Source organism: Poromitra crassiceps (assembly GCF_964638095.1).
Source record: "Poromitra crassiceps genome assembly, chromosome: 30".
Classification (NCBI taxonomy): Eukaryota; Metazoa; Chordata; class Actinopteri; order Beryciformes; family Melamphaidae; genus Poromitra; species Poromitra crassiceps.
This window is the reverse complement of record NC_139652.1, coordinates 7,444,663-7,472,458: the sequence shown is the minus strand read 5'-3', so window position 1 is coordinate 7,472,458 and position 27,796 is coordinate 7,444,663. Positions and strand designations below refer to the sequence as shown.

Here is a 27,796-nt window from a genome sequence, read left to right as displayed (position 1 = left end):
CAGGTGAAAAGGTAACGTGAAATATAATAAACTTGAGGCACTGGAGTCCTGGAGGGTGGGTGGGTGGGTGTGCGTTGGAGGTTTCTGTACCCTATCTGAAAGACTTGCCTACTGCCACTGATATGGTTTCATCTTGGGATTTTGCTCCATAAGGAGACGAAACGATGACTTGGATTTCAACTCAACCTTCATTCAAAGGTGCAGTTTCATCATTATCGTTGTCAGATTTTTAGATTTCCAACATAAGGCCTCTCCAGACCTTGCACTCATAGCCGGATTACTTTTGTACGTGAAAGTAAAGGTAGTATTATTTTTAATATTACCATTATAAAGGCCTTTTCTTTCTTTCTCTTTCTTTCTCTTTCTTTTTTTCTTTCTTTTTTTCTTTCTTTCTTTCTTTCTTTCTTTCTTTCTTTCTTTCTTTCTTTCTTTCTTTCTTTCTTTCTTTCTTTCTTTAATATGTCATTTTATTAAAATGTGGCACATGAAAAAGTTGGCTTATATGAGTTGTTGTTGTTGTTGAAGCATGAACATACTTGTGTAATGCTTGTGAAATGTCCTATAGACGGTTTTCACCAGAGCGCAACCCCACAGCACTTCCTTTTTCTCAGCATTCGGCAAACTGCAGAAATATTCACTCGACATAGTTACTTTTGTTTTCGCTGCTCAGCTGTATAGACGGTTTTCACAGAATGGTCAGTCCTGCACTTGAATGTTTTTTTTTCTTTTATGTCCATAGCAAACACTGCAACAGGAAGTGAGCGGGGGTTCAATTTAGAATGTTTTTGTTGTCAAGTTAAAACCGTCTATATAGGCTACCTTGTTGCTGCAGATTCACCCTTGTGAAAAAACAACAATAACTGAGCTATATTCCTATAATATGTTTTAAGGCTATAGCCCTATAGCTCTACAACTATTGGAGCAAACTTAAAAGTTAAGGAATATCATTATCATCGTTAATAGGTTCATTATCCGCCAGCGCAAGCCAAAGTTACCACATTATAGTTTACCAGTCATGTCATCATGTCAAAAAATATTGAATCAGTTGAAGAACAAGTTTAGATAACGCCTGGAGCCTCATGACCGTCACCTTGCCACGCAGGAATAGGCCCTATGTAATGGTGCACGAAAACTCCCCCCCCCCAAAGCCTCTCCTCCAACACGCCCACAGACAGACAGGCAGGCAGGCAGGCAGGCAGGCAGGCAGGCAGGCAGGCAGCATACCTGACAGCTCTGGGCCGTTTCCAAACACTGGGGTAGAGCAAGCGGTGAAGTCTCCGTGGATCATCGTTGAGACCAAACTCACCGGGACACCAAGACCGAGACATCCATCCATCTGAAGCAGCAAGCAGATCTGCCAACATGACCAGGTAAGGAACCAGATCAAAGACACAAATCAATTACAACACAATTTGCTCAAAACCCCAAACTTGTGTTGTCTGTTGAGTGACAATTTGACAAAGGTGTCATTGCAAAGCAGCCTCATCAAACTTGACAGTTGACACAGTGTTTTGTATGTTCAGTAGCCTATAGGCCAATTCAATAGTCAATTAGCCTACAATACATGACGGTGTCTAAACAAATTTAGTTCATTAACTTCACATTCACTCATGCTATCTCTCTATGTAGCTCTTATGTGATAGCCAATTAATACTGTATTGTGATTGCAATCAAGTAAGTTATGTAATATAGGTCGCAGCCCGGGAACAATAGTTAGTTATGTAAGGAAGTTTCACTTGTCTACCTTGTGTCCCTTTACCAGTTTTGGAGCATGATCAACTCTGCTCAGTGACTGTCTGCACCCACAGCCATTTGTGCAAATTTAAAAAGCCTAGTTTGATTTTTTGGTTAATGATCCCACTCTAGCCTATAAAGCAGATTATCTTCATCTAATTGTCCATAATAATAAAGATATCCCCAGGAATAACAAGGCATTGCCGATGATAGATAAATAAATAAATAAATAAATAAATAAATAAATAAATGGTGCATGTTTGGTAGTCGACATCAGTGGTTCTCAAAGGGGGATCGGTACACCCCCAATGTTCCTTGAGGGGTTTCCACTGCAGGGGGTCCCCAGCAAAAAGTGGAATAATTGAGTTTCACTATAATTCCATGCATAAGTAACACAATGGCAGAATGCATGACTATTTTGGTTATTCATACACATTCTGTAAGGGGGACCCTGGGACAAAATCTGATCAGATAGGGTTATGCCGTCTAGTTTGTGTCAGTTTAGGGGTCCTTGACAAGACACGGTTTGAGACTGGTTTACATAATGCAGATTTGAACAAAGACAGGTGAAACCAGTTTCACATAGGTTGAGGCCACGTCTCGTCGTAGACGCTGGTTTAGCTGGCTCAGCCTGGCTGGGGGCGTGCCGCGTGGTCAGGGTGGGGTAAAAACCCCCGTTCTATCCATTCAGCAAAGTTAGAATTTAGCTGATAGCCCAGCCCAGGCAGACACGATCGGGGATTTAACCACCGCAGTAAACGCACATCTGAGCAGACGTCTTGTGTTCTGCTCTAGAACCCCCAAACCTGTAGTTTAGAGCCGCAGCACCTTCCTTTGATGAGTCAGCCCATTGAGATATATGGGCGGTTTTACCCCACTCGCGCGCCAGCCGTTTAACATTTTGTGGGCGTTCCCAGACATGCGGACTGTCTCTATTCTGCACTGTACATTCTGTCCTAGAGTATCTATGTACTTTTAGGGTTAGTTTAGTAAGGCTACATCACATCCATGCTGCCAAAACTCCTTTGATGTTCAGAGATATGAAGATTGCCGCAGATTGGAAGGTCAAAGGTCAAACGTGAACATTGAAGTGTCAGCTCCAGAATAATCACAGGTTTGAACATGCAACATGCAACATATCAACAAAATGACCACTTTGCAACACCTTTCCCCCCGGGCCCTTTATACAGAGAAAGTTTAGAGCAATGCTCTCTTTTTCTCTTTTTCCATTTAGAAACATCATCGTTGCAGATGCGAGCTAACCTGACGCTGCCAGACGGACGGTTTAGCTTCACATTACGTTTCACTAAACCAGTCCATCTGCGAATGCAGTAATCCAACCCGCTGACGGAGGCGGGCACTTTTTCCAAGCTACTTGGCAGGTGATTGGATGACCCATCTGTCTATCACCGCTGGTGCGTGTTAACTTCAACCAATCAGATCGCCATGCCTCTGACGGGAGAAGAGCGAAAACATCTTTTCCACCCAGAAAAGCCTTCAGTGCCGTTCTCTGCTCTTCTCTTCTTTCAATGAAGAAATGCTGTCCAGTTGAGAAATAACTGAAGTTATTGCTGCATGATCTACGATAGCCTCGCTAGCTTTCGCTCCCGCGGCGGCAGCCATGTTGACGAGTGAAAAGAACTACAAAGACCATGTACCCACTACTTGCCCAGACGATTCTCAGTAGCGTCACTTCTGTGCTATTGTTCTTGTTCACTTCTGTGCTATTGTTGAACAAACAGGCGGCATTGCCCCTTCCCCAAAGAGGGTGTTCCCTATAAATTGTGTCATAATAAATGACACAATTATTTTAAGTTTGCTAAAGAGAGAAGACTGCCCTTCGCAATATCACAATGAGATCGCCACTTTCCAGGCCTGGTGTGAGAGTAACCACCTTATCCTAAATACTAAAAAGACGAAAGAAATGATCTTTGACCCAAAGGAGCTGAGAGACCATGACCCAGTGGTCATTGACGACAGCGCCATTGAGCGGGTAAATTCTTACAGGTATCTGGGCATCCATATTGAAAACTCTCTCAAATGGAATGTCCATATCGACTACCTGTGTGGTAAACTGGGCCAGAGGCTTCACTTTCTTAGAAGGCTCAGACTGTACGGTGTTAGCACCAAGATCATGGAGACCTTTTATAATGCCGTGCTGGAAAGCCTCATTAGGTACGGTATGGCAGCATGGTATGGAACACTTCCCGTGCAGCTCAAAACGAGACTTGCAAAAATTGTAAATACAGCAATGAAAGTGATTGGGAAGAGAGACTTTGCACCTCTCCAAACAATCTACGAAAAAAAGGTCATCAGCCTAGCACTCAAAATCCTAGATGACCCATCTCACCTTTTATTTTGTGATTATGACCTGCTGCCCTCGGGCAGACGATACAGAGCGTATAGATGTAAGAGTAACCGCTTCAAGCTCTCTTTCCTACCCACTTCTGTGCTATTGTTGAACAAACAGGCGGCATTGCCCCTTCCCCAAAGAGGGTGTTCCCTATAAAACCAGGTCATATGCCGGTCGATGTCTTCTCACTTTTTTTTATATTTTTATTATTTTATTTTATTTTATTTATTTTACTTTTTCACTATTTTTACTATTTTTATTTTATTTTATTCTCTTAGCTTTTTATTTTATTCTCTTACTCTTCATTAAGAACTCTCTACAAACAGAGGCAAATCTTGCCTGTCTTAGTATTAGTAGAGCTGAAATTCTTTTAAAACAAAGCAGAACTCTCTACTAATCTGGATTGCCTGTCCTAGTATTGGTAGAGCTGAATTCTTTTTTAAACAAAGCAGAACTCTCTATTGTACTGTCATATACTGAGTTCTGGTCTTACTAGTTGAGTGCCCTATTGCTCTTGAGGTGAGGTTTGTACCTCCAAAAAGTGTATTTATTTTACCTTCAATACTTTTACTTTATCAAATGGGAAATTGCAATGAGGGTTGTGCAATAAAACCCACAATGACTGTGCAATATGCTTAGAATGTCATTAGGATGAAATGTTGAACCAAATTGAACAAACCAGTGTTTGCTGTCTTTTATTTCTATATTACACGCTGGCAAAATTTCCCAGTGGAAAGTGCATGTTGGAAAGGGACCACATTGTATGCTCGATATGTTTTTTCCCTGTCTGTTGTATGTATTGTGTCTAAACCTCTATACATGCGATATGTGGCTGTTGTACGGCACTACTTGCCCAAGACAAATTTCCCCTCGGGGACAATAAAGTTCATCTCATCTCATCTCTCACACAGAAAGCCCGCCTAAGGCTGCCGCTTATAAATAAGAGCAATGGCCACTCTCAAAGAAAATTCACTTGAATAATTCAAATGCATTGCTCTTATGGCCTTCGGGAGTCCAGCCAGTATTTGTGAATGTGAATTACTCTCTCAAAGCTAAACTCTCTAGCTACAAAGTAGAAAGTAGAACCAAGATGTAGCATACTGTTACTGTATTTATGTGTAGAAATAATAATATTGGAAAAGATTAATCAGAAGATTCAAGGTAGGAGTAAGGAGGAGCAATATTACACTGATGACAATAAAGGAAGACTCAGGAGGCGGTGATGTATTTGAAGAAAAGGTACCATATAATTATAAACATAAAGCAAAGAAATAAACAAACATAACAGAGTATGGCCAAGAGATTGCATTAGAAACACAATTCACATTTATAAGGATATCCACTCGATTATTCAATAGTCAGGGACTTAACCCAATTTACTCTACAGATCGTACCTTTAAGGTTAGGTCAAAAGGGTCAAGAATCAATTGCGATGATGCACCTCTATTCTGGATCCAACATAGGTAAGTATTGATGACAAGGTAAGTATCCATATACTGCAAATAATTCCTCTCAATACACCACACATCTGTCGGATAATCTAAAGCAACAATAAACAAACAAAACTGATATTAATGTTCATTCACCACCTATCCACTACACCACTGTCCATATGTCCATTTCCAGCACAGGGAAGTTGAGAGGGTCCAGGGAATTGTCCATTGTCATTCAAAGTAGAGTCAGTCAAAGTCATTGGGTGAGTTGGGATATGCTGGCAATGTGTGTGTGTGGGTGAATTGGGAAGATGAGATGAGAGGGGTTTGGGTTTGTAGGAATCCTACCGCCCAGGTAGGAATGAGTTTGCTGTTGCGAGTTCGAGTTCCATTCAGGTTCCGGGCCTCCATGAGTTAGCTCGCCATCTGATAAGAGTCAAATAAACCTGGCCTGTATTAAGCACACAAGGCCAGGACTAGGGTTCAGAACTATGTATAATCCACACAACTATTTCGCATTAATACAATACAAAATAAAGAAATACATAATATCATATAAATGAAAATACATGGTCAAAACCACTTCATGGATAAAGCAGGTAGTTGCTGTTACATGATGAGAAAAACAATCACTCACCAATTCAGCAATCAGAGTTTCTGTCAAATATTGGCACCACTGGCACGGTGGACATCTACAGATTCAGTAAATTGCAATCAATCACTTCATGTTCAAACATTATGGATTGAATTGTAAGATGTTAACCAGCTCTACAAACCTGCAGCTCTGCTCCCCACAGCAGCCACCCTCATCTCACCTGCTGCAGGTAATCAACTGAGCTCTCACACCGGCCACTCTGATTGGCTGATATTGGTGTCATTCACAGAACTACATGTTTCCGCCCACAGGAAAACACAGGACTACATGTTTCCATGGTAACCACCATTTGTGACCTGGGTTACAAAGATACTAAACTGTACAGCTGTTTCGTACTATCTGTGGTGGTGGTGTAAGTCACGATTATGATGTCATCACTATATGTCGTGATGTCACTCGAGCAATTGTGATGCCATTATGTCACCCGAGCAATTGTGATGTCATCAATGATGTAATACATCCTTCCTGGTAATATACATCAATCAGGTACGACATTCTGAGGTGCATTTGCACCTACTGTATTACAATGAGCCCAGGTGGACAGAAAAGCACACAATGTTCCATACATTTTCAAGGAACTCCAATTATCACAATGCCTTTGCCTTGGAACCCTATGGATATATCTGGATACAATTATGATGCAAGTTACTGAAAATGGTTATTAGTTATAGTTACTAGTTACTTTTCTCAAAAAGTAATTTAATTACCGTACTTTAAAGTTACTTCAAAGTAATTAGTTACTATAGGGAAAGCAACTTCTGGTACTTTTAAGAGTCTGCTTTGATTGTCTTATTAATGCACACATTATTTTAGTGTTGCTCTGGCACAGTGTGGGACAAGACATTACTGTCAAATTTGATCTATTGTACCTCCATGCCCTGCAGCTCGCCGAGCTGGCCCTGCAGCTCGCATACGTAGCTCGCCCACTGCGCGTCGAATACGCAGCCCGCAATGTTATTGACTTTGAAACTTGCTAGCATGGCGTTAGCTTTCTGGCTCACAGCTAAGGGTTTTATGAGCTGAGTGGACTAGATCAGTGGTTCTCACATTTGTTCACATGGACCCCTAAACTGACAAAGATTTGACCACGGACCCCCATTTTATAGGATTTTGTCCCATGGTCCCCCTTATGATAATAAGATCGATGCTTTTAGATAAGTGTACAGTATAAAACCCATGGCCAAAATAGGCATTGTGTTACTTATGAATGGAATTATAGTGAAAATAAATTACCCCCCAGGGGTCCCCCGGACCCCCATTTGAGAACCACTGGACTAGATGATCTCCCGTCGCCATGTCATACGCAAGGTTCGTCCTATTTGGAGCAGTGAACAACGTTTCCATTTCACAAGAATCTGATGAGACGGTAATGATTGTTCCAGGTGCACGTTGGACGGTTGTCACCACACCGTAGTCCATTACATTCTGATAATGGACACCTGGTCTGGCATTAACCTTTATGCATTGCACATTACTGTCTCCGTAATGTGGGCGTTGTGATAAATTGGAGTCATCATGATGGTAAATGAATGGCCAGTGAATTGATGCGTTACCAAGCTTGCTGAGAAAAGTCCTACATGTAGTTTCCTGGCAGGAGGAGGCAAGACACAGACTCCCTTTGATGAGAAAAAACTCTCGTAACGGACAAGCCCGTCTTTTATTGTCACACGAACACCACAATACATGCATGCGGCCACAACACACTCATGCTGACGGTGGCCGGTGAAAAGTGTCCTCTGCATTTAACCCATCCAGGCATGTCCTTTCCTCCGGGGGGCAGGCCAGGAGCAGTGGTCGCTTTCTCGAACAGCGCCCGGGGACCAACTTTGGATGTTGTCGTCACTGGTCGGATGACGATGAGGATCTGATCTTCTGCATGTTTTTGGTGGGGGGGTTATATACGGAGGAACCCCCTGGGGGAGCACGGGGAGAACATGCAAACTCCACACAGAGAGAAAGGCCCTTACGACGACATACCCCACCTGGGCAGTAGGCACTGAAGATATGGGGGGGAACACAACCACAGCGCCCACAGTGTCCCAGGCGAGAATCGAACTCAGGACCTTCTGACTGTGAGGCGACAGCTCTACCACTGAGCCACCGTGCCCCCTAGAAGATGGTTCTCATTGGCTGAAAGCATCTCAGTTTTCAGTCACAGCTGATGGACTGTAGTAGTCTGGGCACCTTTCACCCCGCTTTTTGTCATGGGGGCGTAAACCAAGGAACTGGAAATAAGTGCGCCAAAAAACGTCTTTGTTGCCGTTAGCTTGACGCGGCGATGTTACGTTAGCCAGAGCCTGAAAAGAACAACAACACAAGTTGTATAGTAGCGTTAGCACATTTCTAGTAATTGCCGAGGAAGGTTTCTGGAGAGCCAAAGACAATGGAGTACTCATAAAGGAAATCTTATGATCAATGTCCATGTCTTTCCCAGCACAGGCAGCAGAGATGCTTCAACTGTTGTACTCGATCCTCCATTGTCGATAACAGCGGACAGACAACTAGCGTTATAACTATTCCATCAACTGGCTATTTGTTTGAAAAGTAAAGCCTCTGTACTGTCTTAAAATATGTGAGATTGTGAATCCGCAATGTTTCTACAAGAACTTTTTCAAAAACTTTGTTCGGTACGTCCATCTTTTGTTTTGTTGTTTGCCGTTTTATTTTCTGATTCGTTGTGTCTAATTGTCAAGTTAACGAGCTATTTCCGCTGTTGCTTCCTGTCTAGGGCGGGCTCTAGGCCGGAACCAGGCAGGGTGACAAAATCACTTGTGAACGGAGGCCAGGCTCTTTCTCGCCGAGAAGAGCCTGCTGACGCGAGGTTAGATGGACTGTAAGTTGGCCTCTAGTGGAGGTCAGCAGATTGTCCCTGCATGTAACAGCTGGTCCTGTAATTGCTGACACACACAAAAAAAAGAGACGTTCAAAGTACTTAAAAATCGTAGAAATTAAAAACAGGAATCCATCTTTTTTTTTTACACCTGCACTGGCACATTCATTGCTGGAGTTACAAAAATAGCATCTTTGAGGATTTATTTACCTGTACTTTTTGGAACACACACACACACACATGCACGCACGCACGCACGCACGCACGCACACACACACACACACACACACACACACACACACACACACACACACACACACACACACACACACACACACACACACACACACACACACACACACACACACACACACACACACACAGGTTGTATTTTATTCTGAATGTACCTGAAAGTAACACTTGAGTTGCTGACTTGGAACCCTCTCCGTTGCGCAGGTGTCTGATTGGCCTGATGGAGGTGCAGAGCTACATCGAGAGATGCATGGTGGCGGTGGGAACCAAGCCGCACCACGCCCGCAGCCTGGCCCAGGTGCTGGTGGACGGAGACCGCAGGGGCCACTACAGCCACGGACTCAACAGGATGGGTCAGTGGGACCACACACACACACACACACACACACACACACACACACACACACACACACACACGTACACGTACACGTACACACACACACACACACACACACACACACACACACACACACACACACACACGGATAGGACAAAATATGTATACAGTTTTTTCTTTGTTTAGAAGAAGCAGGGTTTTGGTGGTGAAGAAAAATAATGCTATGATTTCCAGTGTGTCATCATGAGGCAAACACCCATCAATATGAATACAAATTAAGAAACATTCAGAAAAGCATTCACTTATGCCCCCCCCCAATATCCTATCTTCATATAACTTACATCAGTGATAGTGCTTATGACTTATACCAATAATTGATCTCTTAAAGATATACAGTATGTCAGACTCAAAAGGTGCATGGCAAACTGAACGCTATATCCCTGGTTAAAAGCAAATGAATGATCTCCATAATAATAAACACATCCTTCTGATGTTCTACTGTATGGAAATATGAAAGGCTCATACCAGCTACCAAAAAACACCAGTCCACAATCCACTATCGCACTTGATTTTTTCCCTCCATCAGCTAGCCATAATTCCCTTCTTTGAGCCGCTTTGTGTCTCAGCATTTGAAAGTGGGCGCGGTTTCGTTTGGACAGACATGTACGTGAGAGACATCCAGTCGGGGATCTGTGAGAAGGACGGTGAGCCGCTGGTGGAGAAGGAGACGGCGGCCACGGCGCTGGTGGACGGGAGGAACCTGCTGGGGCCCGTGGTCGGCAACTTCTGCATGGACCTGGCCATCAAGAAGGCCAAAGAGGTGGGCGTTGGCTGGGTGGTGGCACACGGTGAGTAGTCACACTTTCTTCACCCACGAAATAATGCACAGATGAAGTTCTCGAGTCTGTGATGTAGTCTCTCCCCCAGGCCCAAATATTACGTTGACCTCCGCATCATTTACATAAATGAGTCTGTGCCACTTTGCAGCCGCTGCTGCTGTTTTGAGGGCGGGTCTATGGGTCCAAATTGAACGACTGACAGGTCGTAGCACCAATGAGAGAGTGGTTTGTTTACAAAGGTCAACAGTCAGGTTGGGCGTGCCTGATCGCTAAAAACTGATTGGTGCCACCAGGATTGCGGGGGAACCAGGCCCGGCGTTAGGGGGGGGCCTGACCGGGCCGGGCCCCCCCATTCCCCAAACTGCCCCCCCCATTAAGAATAAATAAATAAATAAATTTGGCTAAAAACGTTTTTCCGTTTTTCTGTTTTAAAGTTTAAAACGGAATCTGGCTGTCATTAGGCATTGATTAACTGAATGCTATTGCTAACTGTTACTTTGAACATCCATTTGCAATGATTCTGGCTGGATATTAACTATTGTAAATTTGTCACAATGAATGCAATTTGTGCACAATGTGTAAATACATTAAATATTAATTGTTTAGGCCTAATTATTTGTAAAGTCACAACACATTAGAGATGTGTCATAGATTTAGCCTCTCTCAAATGCACCAGGTTGACAAATTTTACTTTAAAATGTACAAAATCTTCTTCCGGGGGAGAATCCCCCCGGGCCCCCCTTGGGTAGCTTGGCCCCCCCAAGCTAGGGGCAGGCCCCCTCTGTAACTTGGGTCTGGAGGCGGGCCTGGGGGGAACCAATCACTGGCCAGGATTCAAACGTTTGGAGCTAGAAGTGTCCCACACCCAGAGAGTTCTGCAGCATGCAGTAACGTAGTGTATCAGTGTAAGAACTCTCATGCGTCTGGCGTTGAGACTAGTGATGCAGGTACATTTTAGAGTGTGGAAAATGGCGGGGGGCGAAATGGAAAAATGAATCTTCTCATAAAATGAATCACCTTAGACAGTTTATACTAAAACGTTTTTGGCACTTCTCTGTCTTAGGTTCCAACCATTATGGTATTGCCGGATACTACGCAATGCAAGCTTTGAAGGAAAACATGATTGTGAGTGGAAAGTTTCATCTCGTCGGTCTCGTTTTATGTTTGTCTCCCTCAAGTGCTGATTAAGTATATTACACCAGGATGGAACTAGTACTTCACACTTTATAAGGAACTTTTAACTTTAAGCTTTAAGCTCTATGTTTAACTTTAAAACATAGAGCTGCTTCTGTTTTAATAGCCTCTCATCCTTACTTGTGGTTGAATATTGCTGAATTTGATAAGGATTAAAGCATTGCTCGTAGAATCTGGAGGAAATTCTAAGCTTCCTTTTCTTGATAACTCAATTCATAATTTTGTTACTGTGTAATAATGAGTCATTTCAGGCATAGGGAAGCTGTCATTTAAACCAACATTCTATCATGTTAGAAATAGCATGCTGTCATTTACCAAATAGAGATGAATGTATTGTATTGTTTTCTGTATGGCATCACTACATCAGTGTAATATTGATCTGACCACCACAGGGTATGTCGTACACCAACACATCCCCACTGGTCGTCCCCACACGCGGTAAAGAGGTGAGAGAACAGTTCATATGGTTTAGTCTGTGGAATTCATTGCATTGCAGGCAGTTGTATGGTGTTGGCCTTGTGCTTCAGTTGATGTCAGACTGCACATGAGGTAGAACCATAAAATGTAGTACAAAAATATCAAAACCTAAAATCAATCACATCTTTATGGATTATTGGGGGATTATTGGGGGTACGGTGGCGCAGTCGGTAGCGCTGTCGCCTCACAGCTAGAAGGCCCTGAGTTCGATTCTCACCTGGGACGCTGTGGGCGCTGGAGTTGTGACCCCCCCATATCTTCAGTGCCTACTGCCCAGGTGGGCTATCTCGTCGAAAGGGCCTTTCTGTGTGGAGTTTGCATGTTCTCCCCGTACCCCCCAGGGGGTTTCTCCGTACATAACCCCCCACTAAAAACATGCAGAAGATCGTTATCCGACCAGTGACGACAACATCTGAAGTTGGTCCCCGGGGGCTGGAAAGAAAAAGCGACCACTGCTCCTGGCCTGCCCCCTGGAGGAAAGGACAAGCCTGGATGGGTCAAATGCAGAGGACATATTTCACCGGCCACCGTCAGCATGAGTGTGTGTTGTGGCCGCATGCATGTGTTGTGTTCGTGTGACAATAAAGACGGGCTTCCATCTGAAATCGTGTTATTAATCGTGTTTTTTTTATTGATCTAATACATTGCTAATGAGTACATTTAAAACACTTTCATGTCTACACAATAGCTTCTGTTAGGATTTTTTTTAAGTAATAAACTGGGACATTTTCATATAAGTATATTTATATTTTGCTGCTATCTTGATAGAATAGTGACTCAACCCATAACCAGTTCATGCAAGCTTTTAAACAGCCTGTTCAAACACCCGGTGTCGTGACAGCAGCAACCGCAGTTTGGAATAAAATGAAGAAGAACTGGTTAGTTAGCATGAGCAGCGATAGTCAACAGAAAATCCAAAGAGAAGGAGGTCACTGTACTGGAGATGCAGCCAAAATAAATACAACAACAACAAATGAATCTGGTGGGTTACCACTTGAAACATATATTCCATTCTGACTCTGAACCAGCTGTTTGCAGTCCATTTGGACTCTGTGAACCTGTTGTGAACCTGCTGTTTGCAGTCCATTGTGACTCTGTGGACCTGCTATTTGGAGTCCATTGTGACTCTGTGAACCTGCTGTTTGCAGTCCATTGTGACTCTGTGAACCTGCTATTTGGAGTCCATTGTGACTCTGTGAACCTGCTGTTTGCAGTCCATTCTGACTTTGTGAACCTGCTGTTTGCAGTCCATTCTGACTCTGTGAACCTGCTGTTTGCAGTCCATTCTGACTCTGTGAACCTGCTGTTTGCAGTCCATTGTGACTTTGTGAACCTGCTGTTTGCAGTCCATTCTGACTTTGTGAACCTGCTGTTTTTCAGTCCATTGTGACTTTGTGAACCTGCTGTTTGCAGTCCATTGTGACTTTGTGAACCTGCTGTTTGCAGTCCATTCTGACTCTGTGAACCTGCTGTTTGCAGTCCATTGTGACTTTGTGAACCTGCTGTTTGCAGTCCATTCTGACTTTGTGAACCTGCTGTTTTTCAGTCCATTGTGACTTTGTGAACCAGCTGTTTGCAGTCCATTGTGACTTTGTGAACCTGCTGTTTGCAGTCCATTGTGACTTTGTGAACCTGCTGTTTGCAGTGCATTGTGACTCTGTGAACCTGATGTTTGCCGTCTGTTCTGACTCTGTGAACCTGCTGTTTGCAGTCCATTGTGACTCTGTGAACCTGCTGTTTGCAGTCCATTCTGACTCTGTGAACCTGCTGTTTGCAGTCCATTCTGACTCTGTGAACCTGCTGTTTGCAGTCCATTGTGACTCTGTGAACCTGCTGTTTGCAGTCTGTTCTGACTCTGTGAACCTGATGTTTGCAGTCTGTTCTGACTCTGTGAACCTGCTGTTTGCAGTGCATTCTGACTCTGTGAACCTGCTGTTTGCAGTGCACCCTCGGGACCAACCCCATCAGTGTGGCAGCTCCTGCTAAAGATGGAGACAGCTTTGTGCTGGATATGGCCACGTCTGCAGTCGCACTTGGAAAGGTAAGATCTGATTTCAACTGACGAGCTAACATGGCGGCCTGCCATGCAGACCTATTGACCTCCTATTGTGTGTGTGTGTGTGTGTGTGTGTGTGTGTGTGTGTGTGCGTGCGTGCGTGCGTGTGTGTGTACAGGTGGAGCTCTATGACCGGCGGGGGGACAGCATCCCGGAGGGCTGGGGCTGTGACTCCAAGGGCAAGCTGACCTCTGACCCCAGCAAGGTCCTGAAGGGAGGAGGACTGGTGCCCATCGGTGGCAGTGAAGCCACAGGTATATATAAAAAAACAACAACAACAACAACAACAACAACAAGCATAAAAAAACAACACTGATGAAACTATTAGTGTTCACCTCAGGGAGGGAAAGAGCTATCCTGTCAGCACGTCTCTTTGAAGCTGATATCAACGCTATCTTGTTCGGACTGACTTTTCCATTTTAAGCATCTAGATTATTGTACAGTAAAGGGCAACAGTAAATTCAACTTGGCCCGAACAATAGATGTGATATTTTTATGGCCCTAGATTAGAATGATCGCGCATGATAAACAAGTGCTAGGCTAAGCGATACTGTAAGTGCTAGGAAAACCACATTTCCAGTGCAAGCAGAAGAGGGAGATACAGTATATGTGTCAATGTGTGTGTCAAATGTCAAATGTGTTTCTTTTCATGGGACCATTCCACTACTGGGGAGTCCTGATTCTCTGTGGGCTCGTTTCTCACCCCACTTACCTGTGTCTCTCTCTTGTGTCCTCGGGTGGTTACTTACCTGTGTCTCTCTCTTGTGTCCTCGGGTGGTTACTTACCTGTGTCTCTCTCTTGTGTCCTCGGGTGGTTACTTACCTGTGGCTGTGTCTCTCTCTTGTGTCCTCGGGTGGTTACTTACCTGTGTCTTTCTCTTGTGTCCTCGGGTGGTTACTTACCTGTGTCTCTCGCTTGTGTCCTCAGGTGGTTACTTACCTGTGTCTCTCTCTTGTGTCCTCAGGTGGTTACTTACCTGTGTCTCTCTCTTGTGTCCTCGGGTGGTTACTTACCTGTGTCTCTCTCTTGTGTCCTCGGGTGGTTACTTACCTGTGTCTCTCGCTTGTGTCCTCAGGTGGTTACTTACCTGTGTCTCTCTCTTGTGTCCTCAGGTGGTTACTTACCTGTGTCTCTCTCTTGTGTCCTCAGGTGGTTACTTACCTGTGTCTCTCTCTTGTGTCCTCGGGTGGTTACTTACCTGTGTCTCTCGCTTGTGTCCACAGGTGGTTACTTACCTGTGTCTCTCTCTTGTGTCCTCGGGTGGTTACTTACCTGTGTCTCTCGCTTGTGTCCTCAGGTGGTTACTTACCTGTGTCTCTCTCTTGTGTCCTCAGGTGGTTACTTACCTGTGTCTCTCTCTTGTGTCCTCGGGTGGTTACTTACCTGTGTCTCTCTCTTGTGTCCTCGGGTGGTTACTTACCTGTGTCTCTCGCTTGTGTCCTCAGGTGGTTACTTACCTGTGTCTCTCGCTTGTGTCCTCAGGTGGTTACTTACCTGTGTCTCTCTCTTGTGTCCTCAGGTGGTTACTTACCTGTGTCTCTCTCTTGTGTCCTCGGGTGGTTACTTACCTGTGTCTCTCGCTTGTGTCCTCAGGTGGTTACTTACCTGTGTCTCTCTCTTGTGTCCTCAGGTGGTTACTTACCTGTGTCTCTCGCTTGTGTCCTCGGGTGGTTACTTACCTGTGTCTCTCTCTTGTGTCCTCAGGTGGTTACTTACCTGTGTCTCTCTCTTGTGTCCTCGGGTGGTTACTTACCTGTGTCTCTCTCTTGTGTCCTCGGGTGGTTACTTACCTGTGTCTCTCTCTTGTGTCCTCGGGTGGTTACTTACCTGTGTCTCTCTCTTGTGTCCTCAGGTGGTTACAAAGGCTACGGTCTGGGAATGATGGTGGAAGTGTTCTGTGGGATCCTGGCCGGTGCCCAGTACAGCAGTCATGTCCGCACATGGAAAGTGACTGACCGTGTTGCCAACCTGGTATGATGTTCTATTGATTTTTCATATTTTTGAAGGGATGTTCTGGCCCAGGCTTGTCCCTCATCTAGCCTACCTCATTCAGCCTACTTCATCTAGCCTACCTCATTCAACCTACTTCATCTAGCCTACCTTATCTAGCCTACCTCATTTAGCCTACCTCATTTAGCCTACCTCATTCAGCCTACCTCATCTAGCCTACCTCATTCAGCCTACCTCATCTAGCCTACCTCATTCAGCCTACCTCATCTAGCCTACCTCATCTCTGTGGAAGATAAATCAATGCAGATGGAGTGTGGAAGTTTTCTTTAAGTTTAGAAATACAATATTTATTTTATACTCACTGTAGTTGAAGGTATAGACCTCCAATATTGCCACCAGCTGGTGTGCGACATCACCGTTTAGCCTTCTTTACTGTTTGGATTGTGTCCGTTCATCGTCCTCTCTTGTGTCCGGCAGGGTCAGTGTTTTGTGGCCATCAACCCAGAGATGTTTGCCGTCGGGTTCAACGAGAGGATGTCAGACCTGCTGTCCATCCAGAGGGGGATGGATCCTGTGAGTAGATCCCACTGAGACCAACCAAGCACCTCGTGGCATAGAGCTTCATCTTCTCTTTTTGATTAAAGGAACACTCCGCCCATTTTCAACCAGCTTTGTATCATTAGAACATCAGTAGTATATCAGAAAACTGTTAACTGTTTTGAAGTCTGTCATTTAATTTGACAGTTATTGAGTGTTAAAGTGTGGACCAGTGACATCACTGGTCCACACTAACTCAAATTAATAACTCATTAACTCAAATCAACTCTCAATAACTGTCAAACTATTCATCATTCATCTAGTTTGACAGTTATTGAGAGTTGATTTGAGTTAATGAGTTATTCATTTGAGTTAGTGTGGACCAGTGATGTCACTGGTCCACACTTTAACACTCAATAACTGTCAAATTAAATGACAGACTTCAAAACAGTTAACAGTTTTCTGATATACTACTGATGTTCTAATGATACAAAGCTGGTTGAAAATGGGCGGAGTGTTCCTTTAAGTGCAACAGATAAGGCATGGCGTTGTAACTGGATGGGTTGAGGTTTGCTCTCCCTGATTAGGGCATCGGTTCAATTCTGACCTCCTTTCTCCTGCTGGAAATCACACACTTAAGTACATGCAATGATGATATCGTGAGGAACGTTGGCTACTGTGCTGGTATTTAGCTCGTATTTAAATGCCACGTCGTCAACCCATTTGAAAACAAAATGTCTTCGATGTATGCGTCGGAAAACATTTAGCTGGAACTAACTAAACTGGAACTTTGTTTGAATTGAACACTGCTCTTTCACCGCAGGCCGACCCTGACAGCCCGGTGTTGGCAGCTGGAGATCCAGAGAGGGCCAACATGGCTCGGTGCGAGGAGATGGGTGGGATCCCCTACCACCTCAACATCGTCAACGTCATGGTAAGAGCTGGAGAGAAGAAGGGAAACAAATAGTGGAATGGGGACATGAGGTTTTTTAATTGATTCAAAATCTCTCTTCGCGCCAACCCACAGGGAATAGTGGCATCTTCTACATACACAGGGCCGTAGCTAGCTATGAGGACGGGGAGGTCCGGACCTCCCCTAATATTTCAGCCTGCCAAAAAAAAAAAAAAAAAAAGTTTTTTTTTTTTTTTTTTTTTTTTTGCAGGCCAGGCCAGGCCACTCACTGAACAGCAGGCCAGGCGCCGCCTACTGGTTTACTAGTGGTTTTATTACTTTATTCAGGTTTAAAGTGGGTGCATCTCATTGTAAAATTGGACTTGGCCCAAATTGGGCTTCAAACGGCCCAAATCAGGCTTCAAACGGCCCAAATCTGGCTTTAAACGACCCAAATAGGGCTTCAAACGGCCCAAATCTGGCTTCAAACGGCCCAAATTGGGCTTCAAACGGCCCAAATTGAGCTTCAAACGCTGAATAATGACATCACAACAGTATAATCCTAATGTTGATTTAAAATGATATATTACTCTAAATATGGCTTAAAAAAAAACTCAATTTTTTTTCGGCGGCGCCCGTTGGGGCGCCGCCGAATCCGCCTCCCCTTGCTGGACCTCCCCTATTTCGGAACCCTGGCTACGGCCCTGTACATACAGTATATTCTTTACACGCTGTTGTGAATATATTCATAGCAGTTATGTGTGGGAAAGTAGGTGAACAGGTATATATGTTTGCGGCAATGTAAGATACTGTATAAGGGTTTGACACTGAGCTAACTTCCTTTTGGTTTTCTTCTTCTTGCTTTAGAATGAATGTGGTAGAAAGGTGGGCGTGAACCACCTGCTCCCCTGTGACAAGCTCATCTCCAATTAATCAGCATCTTCAGCTTTGGAAATCTGCCACTTCTTCTCCGGTGGAAGTCCCAGGCTTAGAGATCGTATTCTCCGGTGGAAGTCCCAGGTTGAGATCTTGGGAGTGCAACTATAGTTTAATATATGTAAAATCATGTTTACAGACATTGTGCAGAGAGTTTCTGACATTTTGACATCATATTTTCCTTCTTTTCGTAGGACTGTTTGAGCCTTGCTTTGTCTTCAACTTAAATGTTGTGTCTCCAGATCTCTTCAGACAACCAAAGCTCAGTTCAAACTTACGTCAGCTGTCTCATACGCACATTGTATTATTGTTTTAGTGAAAGAATTCAGATTCTTGAAACTTGATGAGCATCGCCACTTTACCTTAAACAAAACATATAGGTCTGTAATTTAAGATAAGTCTGCCTTTTTTATTTCATTCGGTTTTTAGTAGGGATGTTCGATATTGGCTTTTTTACCGATATCCGATATCCGATAATGTCCAACTCTTAATTTCCGATACCGATATCAACCGATATCAACCGATACCGATATAAGCGGGCATTTTTTCCACCAAAATTTCACGTAACAAGTTACATAATGTAGCTTAATGTAGCTGAAGAGTTTAATATATAATATGCATGTTGTGTTAAAGTTGTAAGTGTTAGAGAAGCGAGCTTGTGACCAGAAGGTCGTCGGTTCAATCCCCGGGACCGGCAGGATAAATCTGGGTGGGGAAAGTGAAAAGGCAGCGCTTGCCCCTCCCTCATTACCACCACTGAGGTGCCCTTGAGCAAGGCCCTTAACCCCAACCGCTCCAGTGGAGCTGCTCAGTGGCCAACAGATCAGACTGTGGTTGTACTGGTCAGCTTCCAGGTATGAATGTGTGTGTGAATGTGAACAGGGCACTCCTGAAAAAGAGAGCATTGCTCTCAGTGAGACTCCCCCTGTATTAAAAATAAATAAATAAAAATAAATAAATATCGGCATGAAAACCGATACCGATATTTTCCGATATCTATTTTTTTATGCTAATATCGGCCGATAATATCGGTAGGTCGATAATATCGGACATCCCTAGTTTTTAGCCCTAGGTGCAATTGTGTTGGACTTTTTGGGGGGTTTATTTCATGTTTTTAACAGTGTATGAAGGCATTGTGTATTACTGCACTATTTTTTGTTAAATAAATTTGATTGGATTTGGTATAAAAAAAAATCTGAAATGTGTGGGTCGCGACTTAATGAATAAGTAAAAATGTGGGTCCTGAGGGTAGAAAAAAAAAAAAAAAACACGCTCAACTCTCAGATATAATATACCAACTGGGTGCTGGATCCTATGAAGGTGAATTATCAAAAGAGGAGAAGGACAGCACTCCAAGTTAAACACTTTTATTGCCACACAGTCACAGACGTTTCAGGCATGCAGCGCTGACATACACAGGTGATTCAGGTGAGTCTAATTATAGACTCAGGTGAGTCTAATTATATAATTATAGACTCACCTGACACAACTGACACAAGTAAAAGTAAGAGCCAGCAGGGGGAGTCAGCAATGTCAGCAATGAGTTAGCAAACCAAATAATAATAAATCCACAACAATCTTGTTCACTTCACAAAAAACAAGTAAACGACATCTCATTCAATCCACTGGGAATGAGGGTATTGAGAGAGTGAATCCAATAGGTCTCCCTCTGGAGAAGGATGTTTATCTCTGTTGCCTCCTCTACGTGGCATATTCACTGTTTCAATGCATAATGCAGCTCAGACAAATTGTGTTTCAGACTATAAAAATGTCTGGCAACTGATGATTTCTCATCAAGTTTGTGTACAGAACATTTGTGTCCACAGATTCTGGTTTTTAACTCTGTTTTGTTTTGCCAACATAGAATCAATGACATGGCCATTTCAACAGGTAAACAACATATCTGGTGTTACATGTGATCCTGCCTCTAACCTTAATGTCAGCAGCAGACTTTGGATGAGTGAAATGATTTCCCCTGAGCAGCATAGCATAACATTATGACAAGGAAAATTACCACGAGACATATTAGAACGAGAAAGAAAATGGGTGGACCTCTAAGGCAAATCTGACTTAACTAAAAAATCTCTTAAATTAGATGGCCTCTTATAAAAATGAGGCTAGACCAGTTGAGAACAACTGTTTATTCACTAACACAGACCACACCATAGTTCGAAACAAAAGGTAATTTATTGTAGTTTGAGTGTTTGGGTGCAAGTCGTAATGGGGTCGAGGTGCGGGTGATGTTGATGATGTTCGACGTAGTCAGGAACCCCGGGGGGGGTTGAGACTCAGGGTGGGGGTAACGTCTCCGGTGAAGCGCCTCTTACGTGTGGAGCGCGGCTTCACAGGGATGGAGTCCCGGCTCCATCAGCCCCCCCCGTGGTTCCTGTGGGCAGAGGATAGAGATGCAAGGTTATGCAGATGCCTACAGCAGCCCTAGCTAACATGTTTTAGAATTGTTGTGGGAGGAAACCGGAGTACCCGGGGAAAACCCACGCAGCACGGGGAGAACATGCAAACTCTGCACGTGCTGCCCGTAATGGAGTAAAATAGGGTTGGGCGGGAGGGTTGTTACGTCTGATGCAAACAGGGTTTGGTGGGATTGTGGCGTTATATATAGGCTACAGTAGATTGGGTTGATTGAGCCCAGGTGAATGGATTGGAGGAGGTACAGGTGATTACGTTTACGTGGTGATGAGAGTGACAATGGTGTGGTCTCATGTTCCTGAACCTCAGTTATCTCAATAACTCCATAAAGACATTTCAAGATATGGCTGATGGGTGAATATGAATGTGTATAAGCACCAGCGGGTGTTTTTTTTTTTAAGATGTGCTATTGAAAGATAAGTGTGTTTTGAGTGCGTAAGATCTGTTTTGTTGTAGGCAGCAGCCATTCTCTTTTCACTTCTATGAAGGTTTAATGTTTAATCCAACCGCTCCTATTTACTTATGCTCTGGTACTATATATTGCAGTGCCATTAAATTAACTCTAATGTGATTGCTGTGACGCACAGCAATGATTTTAAACCTGTACGGTTAAATTGACCACCAGAATGTAGACATATGACATTTTTTATGAAGCTTCTCATTAAAGGAACACTCTGCCCATTTTCAACCAGCTTTGTATCATTAGAACATCAGTAGTATATCAGAAAAATGTAAACGGTTTTGAAGTCTGTCATTTAATTTGACACTTATTGAGTGTTAAAGTGTGGACCAGTGACATCACTGGTCCACACTAACTCAAATGAATAACTCATTAACTCAAATCAACTCTCAATAACTGTCAAACTAGATGAATGATGAATAGTTTGACAGTTATTGAGAGTTGATTTGAGTTAATGAGTTATTAATTTGAGTTAGTGTGGACCAGTGATGTCACTGGTCCACACTTTAACACTCAATAAGTGTCAAATTAAATGACAGACTTCAAAACCGTTTACAGTTTTCTGATATACTACTGATGTTCTAATGATACAAAGCTGGTTGAAAATGGGCAGAGTGTTCCTTTAAGTTGAAGTCCCATTTTTACCATTAGGTCATAAAGACAACTTTCTTCTGCCCTGTTTGATAGAAGTGAAAAACAACATTTGTCCAAAGTTTTTCTTTTGGTTTGACTGAAATGTTGCAGCATGGTCCATATCTTAAATGTTGCAGCATGGTCCATATCTTAAATGTTGCAGCATGGTCCATATCTGAAATGTTGCAGCATGGTCCATATCTTAAATGTTGCAGCATGGTCCATATCTGAAATGTTGCAGCATGGTCCATATCTTAAATGTTGCAGCATGGTCCATATCTTAAATGTTGCAGCATGGTCCATATCTGAAATGTTGCAGCATGGTCCATATCTTAAATGTTGCAGCATGGTCCATATCTTAAATGTTGCAGCATGGTCCATATCTTAAATGTTGCAGCATGGTCCATATCTTAAATGTTGCAGCATGGTCCATATCTTAAATGTTGCAGCATGGTCCATATCTTAAATGTTGCAGCATGCTCCATATCTTAAATGTTGCAGCATGGTCCATATCTTAAATGTTGCAGCATGGTCCATATCTTAAATGTTGCAGCATGGTCCATATCTTAAATGTTGCAGCATGGTCCATATCTTAAATGTTGCAGCATGGTCCATATCTGAAATGTTGCAGCATGGTCCATATCTTAAATGTTGCAGCATGGTCCATATCTTAAATGTTGCAGCATGCTCCATATCTTAAATGTTGCAGCATGGTCCATATCTTAAATGTTGCAGCATGGTCCATATCTGAAATGTTGCAGCATGGTCCATATCTTAAATGTTGCAGCATGGTCCATATCTTAAATGTTGCAGCATGGTCCATATCTGAAATGTTGCAGCATGGTCCATATCTTAAATGTTGCAGCATGGTCCATATCTTAAATGTTGCAGCATGGTCCATATCTTAAATGTTGCAGCATGGTCCATATCTTAAATGTTGCAGCATGGTCCATATCTGAAATGTTGCAGCATGGTCCATATCTTAAATGTTGCAGCATGGTCCATATCTGAAATGTTGCAGCATGGTCCATATCTTAAATGTTGCAGCATGGTCCATATCTGAAATGTTGCAGCATGGTCCATATCTTAAATGTTGCAGCATGGTCCATATCTTAAATGTTGCAGCATGGTCCATATCTTAAATGTTGCAGCATGGTCCATATCTTAAATGTTGCAGCATGGTCCATATCTTAAATGTTGCAGCATGCTCCATATCTTAAATGTTGCAGCATGGTCCATATCTTAAATGTTGCAGCATGGTCCATATCTTAAATGTTGCAGCATGGTCCATATCTTAAATGTTGCAGCATGGTCCATATCTTAAATGTTGCAGCATGGTCCATATCTTAAATGTTGCAGCATGGTCCATATCTGAAATGTTGCAGCATGGTCCATATCTTAAATGTTGCAGCATGGTCCATATCTTAAATGTTGCAGCATGCTCCATATCTTAAATGTTGCAGCATGGTCCATATCTTAAATGTTGCAGCATGGTCCATATCTGAAATGTTGCAGCATGGTCCATATCTTAAATGTTGCAGCATGGTCCATATCTGAAATGTTGCAGCATGGTCCATATCTTAAATGTTGCAGCATGGTCCATATCTGAAATGTTGCAGCATGGTCCATATCTTAAATGTTGCAGCATGGTCCATATCTTAAATGTTGCAGCATGGTCCATATCTTAAATGTTGCAGCATGGTCCATATCTTAAATGTTGCAGCATGGTCCATATCTGAAATGTTGCAGCATGGTCCATATCTTAAATGTTGCAGCATGGTCCATATCTGAAATGTTGCAGCATGGTCCATATCTTAAATGTTGCAGCATGGTCCATATCTGAAATGTTGCAGCATGGTCCATATCTTAAATGTTGCAGCATGGTCCATATCTGAAATGTTGCAGCATGGTCCATATCTTAAATGTTGCAGCATGGTCCATATCTTAAATGTTGCAGCATGGTCCATATCTGAAATGTTGCAGCATGGTCCATATCTGAAATGTTGCAGCATGGTCCATATCTGAAATGTTGCAGCATGGTCCATATCTTAAATGTTGCAGCATGGTCCATATCTGAAATGTTGCAGCATGGTCCATATCTTAAATGTTGCAGCATGGTCCATATCTGAAATGTTGCAGCATGGTCCATATCTTAAATGTTGCAGCATGGTCCATATCTGAAATGTTGCAGCATGGTCCATATCTTAAATGTTGCAGCATGGTCCATATCTGAAATGTTGCAGCATGGTCCATATCTGAAATGTTGCAGCATGGTCCATATCTGAAATGTTGCAGCATGGTCCATATCTGAAATGTTGCAGCATGGTCCATATCTGAAATGTTGCAGCATGGTCCATATCTGAAATGTTGCAGCATGGTCCATATCTTAAATGTTGCAGCATGGTCCATATCTGAAATGTTGCAGCATGGTCCATATCTTAAATGTTGCAGCATGGTCCATATCTGAAATGTTGCAGCATGGTCGATGGTCCATATCTTGTCACCAGGCTTCTTTGAAGGGGTAGTGAGAAGCACCAGCGATCCAGGCTGTAGTGGTAAATACAGAGGTGGGCAAACTATCCAAGTCAAAGGAAATTTCTATTACAAATTCAAAAAAAACATTGCATAAAAGGTGAAAGTGCAATATGCAAAATATGAATATGCATCAAATTTTCAGTGTTTAAGTGATAATATCCATCAAGGCAGGACAGATTACTTTCAAAACGTAATACTGTTACCCGCATAATTAACGATATAACCAACTTGAACTCCAGACACTTTTAATTGCTCCATGCACCACCAAAATGTACTAGGTGATGAGAAATGTGTTCATGCAAGTAGGCTATTCCAATTTGCAGGCACATCTGAATACTTTTACTTTCATCATCTAAGAACATTTTCTATCGTTTGTTCCTTCTATCAAGATGTGTAGAAGTCTGTTAGTGTCTAAAATGTCTCAATTAAAAATACTCTTTCATTCAAACATTTCACAATCGCTTCTTTTGGCCTCCCTGGTCTGAGGGACGTTCTAGTGTATGTGTCAAACTAAGGCCCTAACTATTTCTAGTTAGTTCTAATATAGTTGTAGGCTAGTTGTCTATTGATTGCCATTATTTTTCTATAATTCTGCTTTCAAAGCTAGTTAGGCTTATTAATTATTAAGTTATTAGGCTACTAAAAACCAACAATAATTGAATCAGAAGCAAGTATGTAATATGATAACAATTAGGCTAGGCTAGATAAATTAATATTATGTTACGTTTACAACTGGCCCTTTAAGGGCAACCATAATGCTGATGTGGCCTGGGATAATCGAGTTTGACACTCCTGTTGCATCCATGACTGAAGCTTTTCAACCACTAGATGGAGGCATAACCTAAGATCCTGAGTCGAGCATCATGTGTCTCATCATTGTTAATGTATGTTTTTATTTCTGCATGTTTCTGTATGGTTTTTATACTGTTTGTCCAAGAAAAATTTATCTAGGCACAATCAAAGTTAATACTGTATAATTCTAATGCATAATATCACTGTTGCATGGTAGCAGAGATTAAGCATGTTTGTGTGTGTGTGTGTGTGTGTGTGTGTGTGTGTGTGTGTGTGTGTGTGTGTGTGTGTTTGTGTGTGTGTGTGTGTGTGTGTGTGTGTGTGTGTGTGTGTGTGTGTGTGTGTGTGTGTGTGTGTGTGTGTGTGTGTGTGTGTGTGTGTGTGTGTGTCTGGTGGAACTGGAAGTGCCACCGTTGTGTATTCATTGTGTTCAGTTGGTTGTGTATTCAGTCAGATGCCACAATACAGACAGTGCAAAGAGTGAGCAAAGGAAATACACACAAACAACAACTACAACAACAACAACCACAATAACTATGGAAAAGTCACAACATAAATGAAAGAGGTGTGTCTACATGAATATGTCATGTGTATGTCTGTGTAGTTTCACACTCAAAGCTAGTTGTAAGTCAGTTCAATTTTGTTGTTGCATTACTATTATTATTATCATGTATTATTAAAAAGAAGCTGACTGCTCACCTTGGCCCTGTTGGGTGCAAATGGTGCAAATTCACTAGACCAGAGGTTCTCGAATGTTTTTTAAGCCAAGGACCCCTTGCAAGATAGAAAATATACTGGGGACCCCCTCATTCTGATTTGTGATTTTGGGCTAAGCTTAATTGTTTCCACGGTAACGTGCTCAACTTTTAAATTGATAGGTTTGTTAGATTAGAATGTAATCCATGAACCATTTTAGATTTAAGGCATAAAATATTTTCGTTGGACTATGAAGCTTTTGCAAAAAAAAAAGAAGAAAAAATGAAAACTTTTCGCGGACCCCCTGGCAAAGTGCCATGGACCCCTGGCCCCCCGCCCCCCATTTGAGAACAACTGCACTAGTTTTGCATCGCTATCGGAACTACAATGAGTTTAACACAGTTGACAAATGTACTGTTGTGTACTGGAGATATAGAGGAAAAGGCCTCGACCAGAGCAAGGAGAAGGAGGACAGGGCAGAGCTGAGAGGGAGAAGGGGGACAGTCCAGAGCTGAGAGGGAGAAGGGGGACAGGGCAGAGCTGAGAGGGAGAAGGGGACAGTCCAGAGCTGAGAGGGAGAAGGGGGACAGGGCAGAGCTGAGAGGGAGAAGGGGGACAGTCCAGAGCTGAGAGGGAGAAGGGGACAGTCCAGAGCTGAGAGGGAGAAGGGGGACAGGGCAGAGCTGAGAGGGAGAAGGGGGACAGTCCAGAGCTGAGAGGGAGAAGGGGACAGTCCAGAGCTGAGAGGGAGAAGGGGGACAGGGCAGAGCTGAGAGGGAGAAGGGGGACAGGGCAGAGCTGAGAGGGAGAAGGGGGACAGGGCAGTGGCAGATGCCCAGATCGGAGCCTTAATCTCCCATGCCAAAAGTCCTGGCACTGGGCCCCGGGACCCTGGACGTCCCATTAAAACACTCAGCCGGCCGCAGACAAAAGAGGAGAAATCAACAAATCAATGAGCTTTGAGCCTCAGCGGGGGAGGGGGAGGTACGGTGGAGGGAGGGGGGGGGGGCAGGTCTGGGACAGGGTGTGAAGGGGATGCACAGAGATTAGGCTGAGGGGGGAGGAGGGGGGGAGGAGGAGGGGGGGAGGAGGAGGGGGGGAGGCTCCGCTGAGTCCACGGATTAAGGGGCCGATTCACGCGCTCGTTAAGGGATGGGGGGAGGTGGAGGTGTGTGTGCATGGAGGGAGGGAGGGAGGGAGGGATGGAGCGATGGAGGGATGGAGGGGGTTTAATCTGCCCTGGCCTTGGCCCGGTGCCCTCACGTGGATTAGCGGGGCCCCGGGGCCCCTGGAGTCCCGGGAGCGGGGCCGCTGGCTGGGATTAGTCACATTCTGACAGGTGTTTTCTTTTGTGGCACCGAGGGGCGATCGATCCAGCGCTCACTGAACGACCCAATCATGAGGTGATTGGCTATTACAGATGGACCGAGTGATACCAAGAGGGCAGAGGGTGTGTGTGTGTGTGTGTGTGTGTGTGTGTGTGCGCGCGTGTGTGTGTGCGCGCGTGTGTGTGTGCGTGCGCGCGTGCGTCTGGGCCACGGTGGCACAGTGGTAGCGTTGTCGCCTCACAGCAAGAAGGTCGTGGGTTTGATTCCCACCATGAGACGCTTCATTGCATTAGCCTTTATTGTCTCCCTTAGGAGAAATTTGTCTCTTGGGCATTCAAGAGAACAAACAGTAGGTGGCGTAATAGCACACCGACGCTGTGGCGCTGGAGATGTGTCCCCCCCCCATGTCTTCAGTGCCTGGTGCACCAGGTGGGTTATCTTGTGTTGTG

At 43.7% G+C, this 27,796-nt stretch overlaps 1 protein-coding gene across 3 annotated transcripts; it reads left to right on the top strand.

The window, feature by feature from the left end:
• Window positions 1–1,224: 1,224 nt before the first annotated feature.
• LOC310800287 (putative oxidoreductase YjmC) lies at window positions 1,225–19,650 on the top strand. 3 transcript variants are annotated; one of them, XR_014553861.1, is made up of 12 exons: window positions 1,225–1,370; window positions 9,462–9,610; window positions 10,254–10,442; window positions 11,497–11,558; window positions 12,020–12,073; window positions 14,047–14,145; window positions 14,279–14,414; window positions 16,014–16,132; window positions 16,589–16,684; window positions 17,472–17,582; window positions 18,408–18,912; window positions 19,543–19,650. XR_014553861.1 is itself a non-coding variant. In XM_083662866.1 (11 exons), exons 1-11 carry the CDS (start codon window positions 1,363–1,365, stop codon window positions 18,471–18,473), a joined length of 1,089 nt encoding a protein of 362 aa, XP_083518992.1. In that variant the 5' UTR covers window positions 1,225–1,362; the 3' UTR covers window positions 18,474–19,644. The 3 variants fall into 3 exon arrangements, 1 of the variants encoding a protein (XP_083518992.1); XR_014553862.1 differs by having other exon boundaries at window positions 18,408–18,904; window positions 19,536–19,644; XM_083662866.1 differs by having other exon boundaries at window positions 18,408–19,644.
• Window positions 19,651–27,796: the final 8,146 nt, after the last annotated feature.

What these genes read in the sequence shown, in the direction of transcription:
- LOC310800287 (XM_083662866.1), top strand. An exon ending in CGGTGGCAGTGAAGCCACAG is followed by an intron (nt 14,415 to 16,013) that starts GTATATATAAAA and finishes TTGTGTCCTCAG; the next exon opens with GTGGTTACAAAGGCTACGGT. An exon ending in TCAACATCGTCAACGTCATG is followed by an intron (nt 17,583 to 18,407) that starts GTAAGAGCTGGA and finishes TTCTTGCTTTAG; the next exon opens with AATGAATGTGGTAGAAAGGT.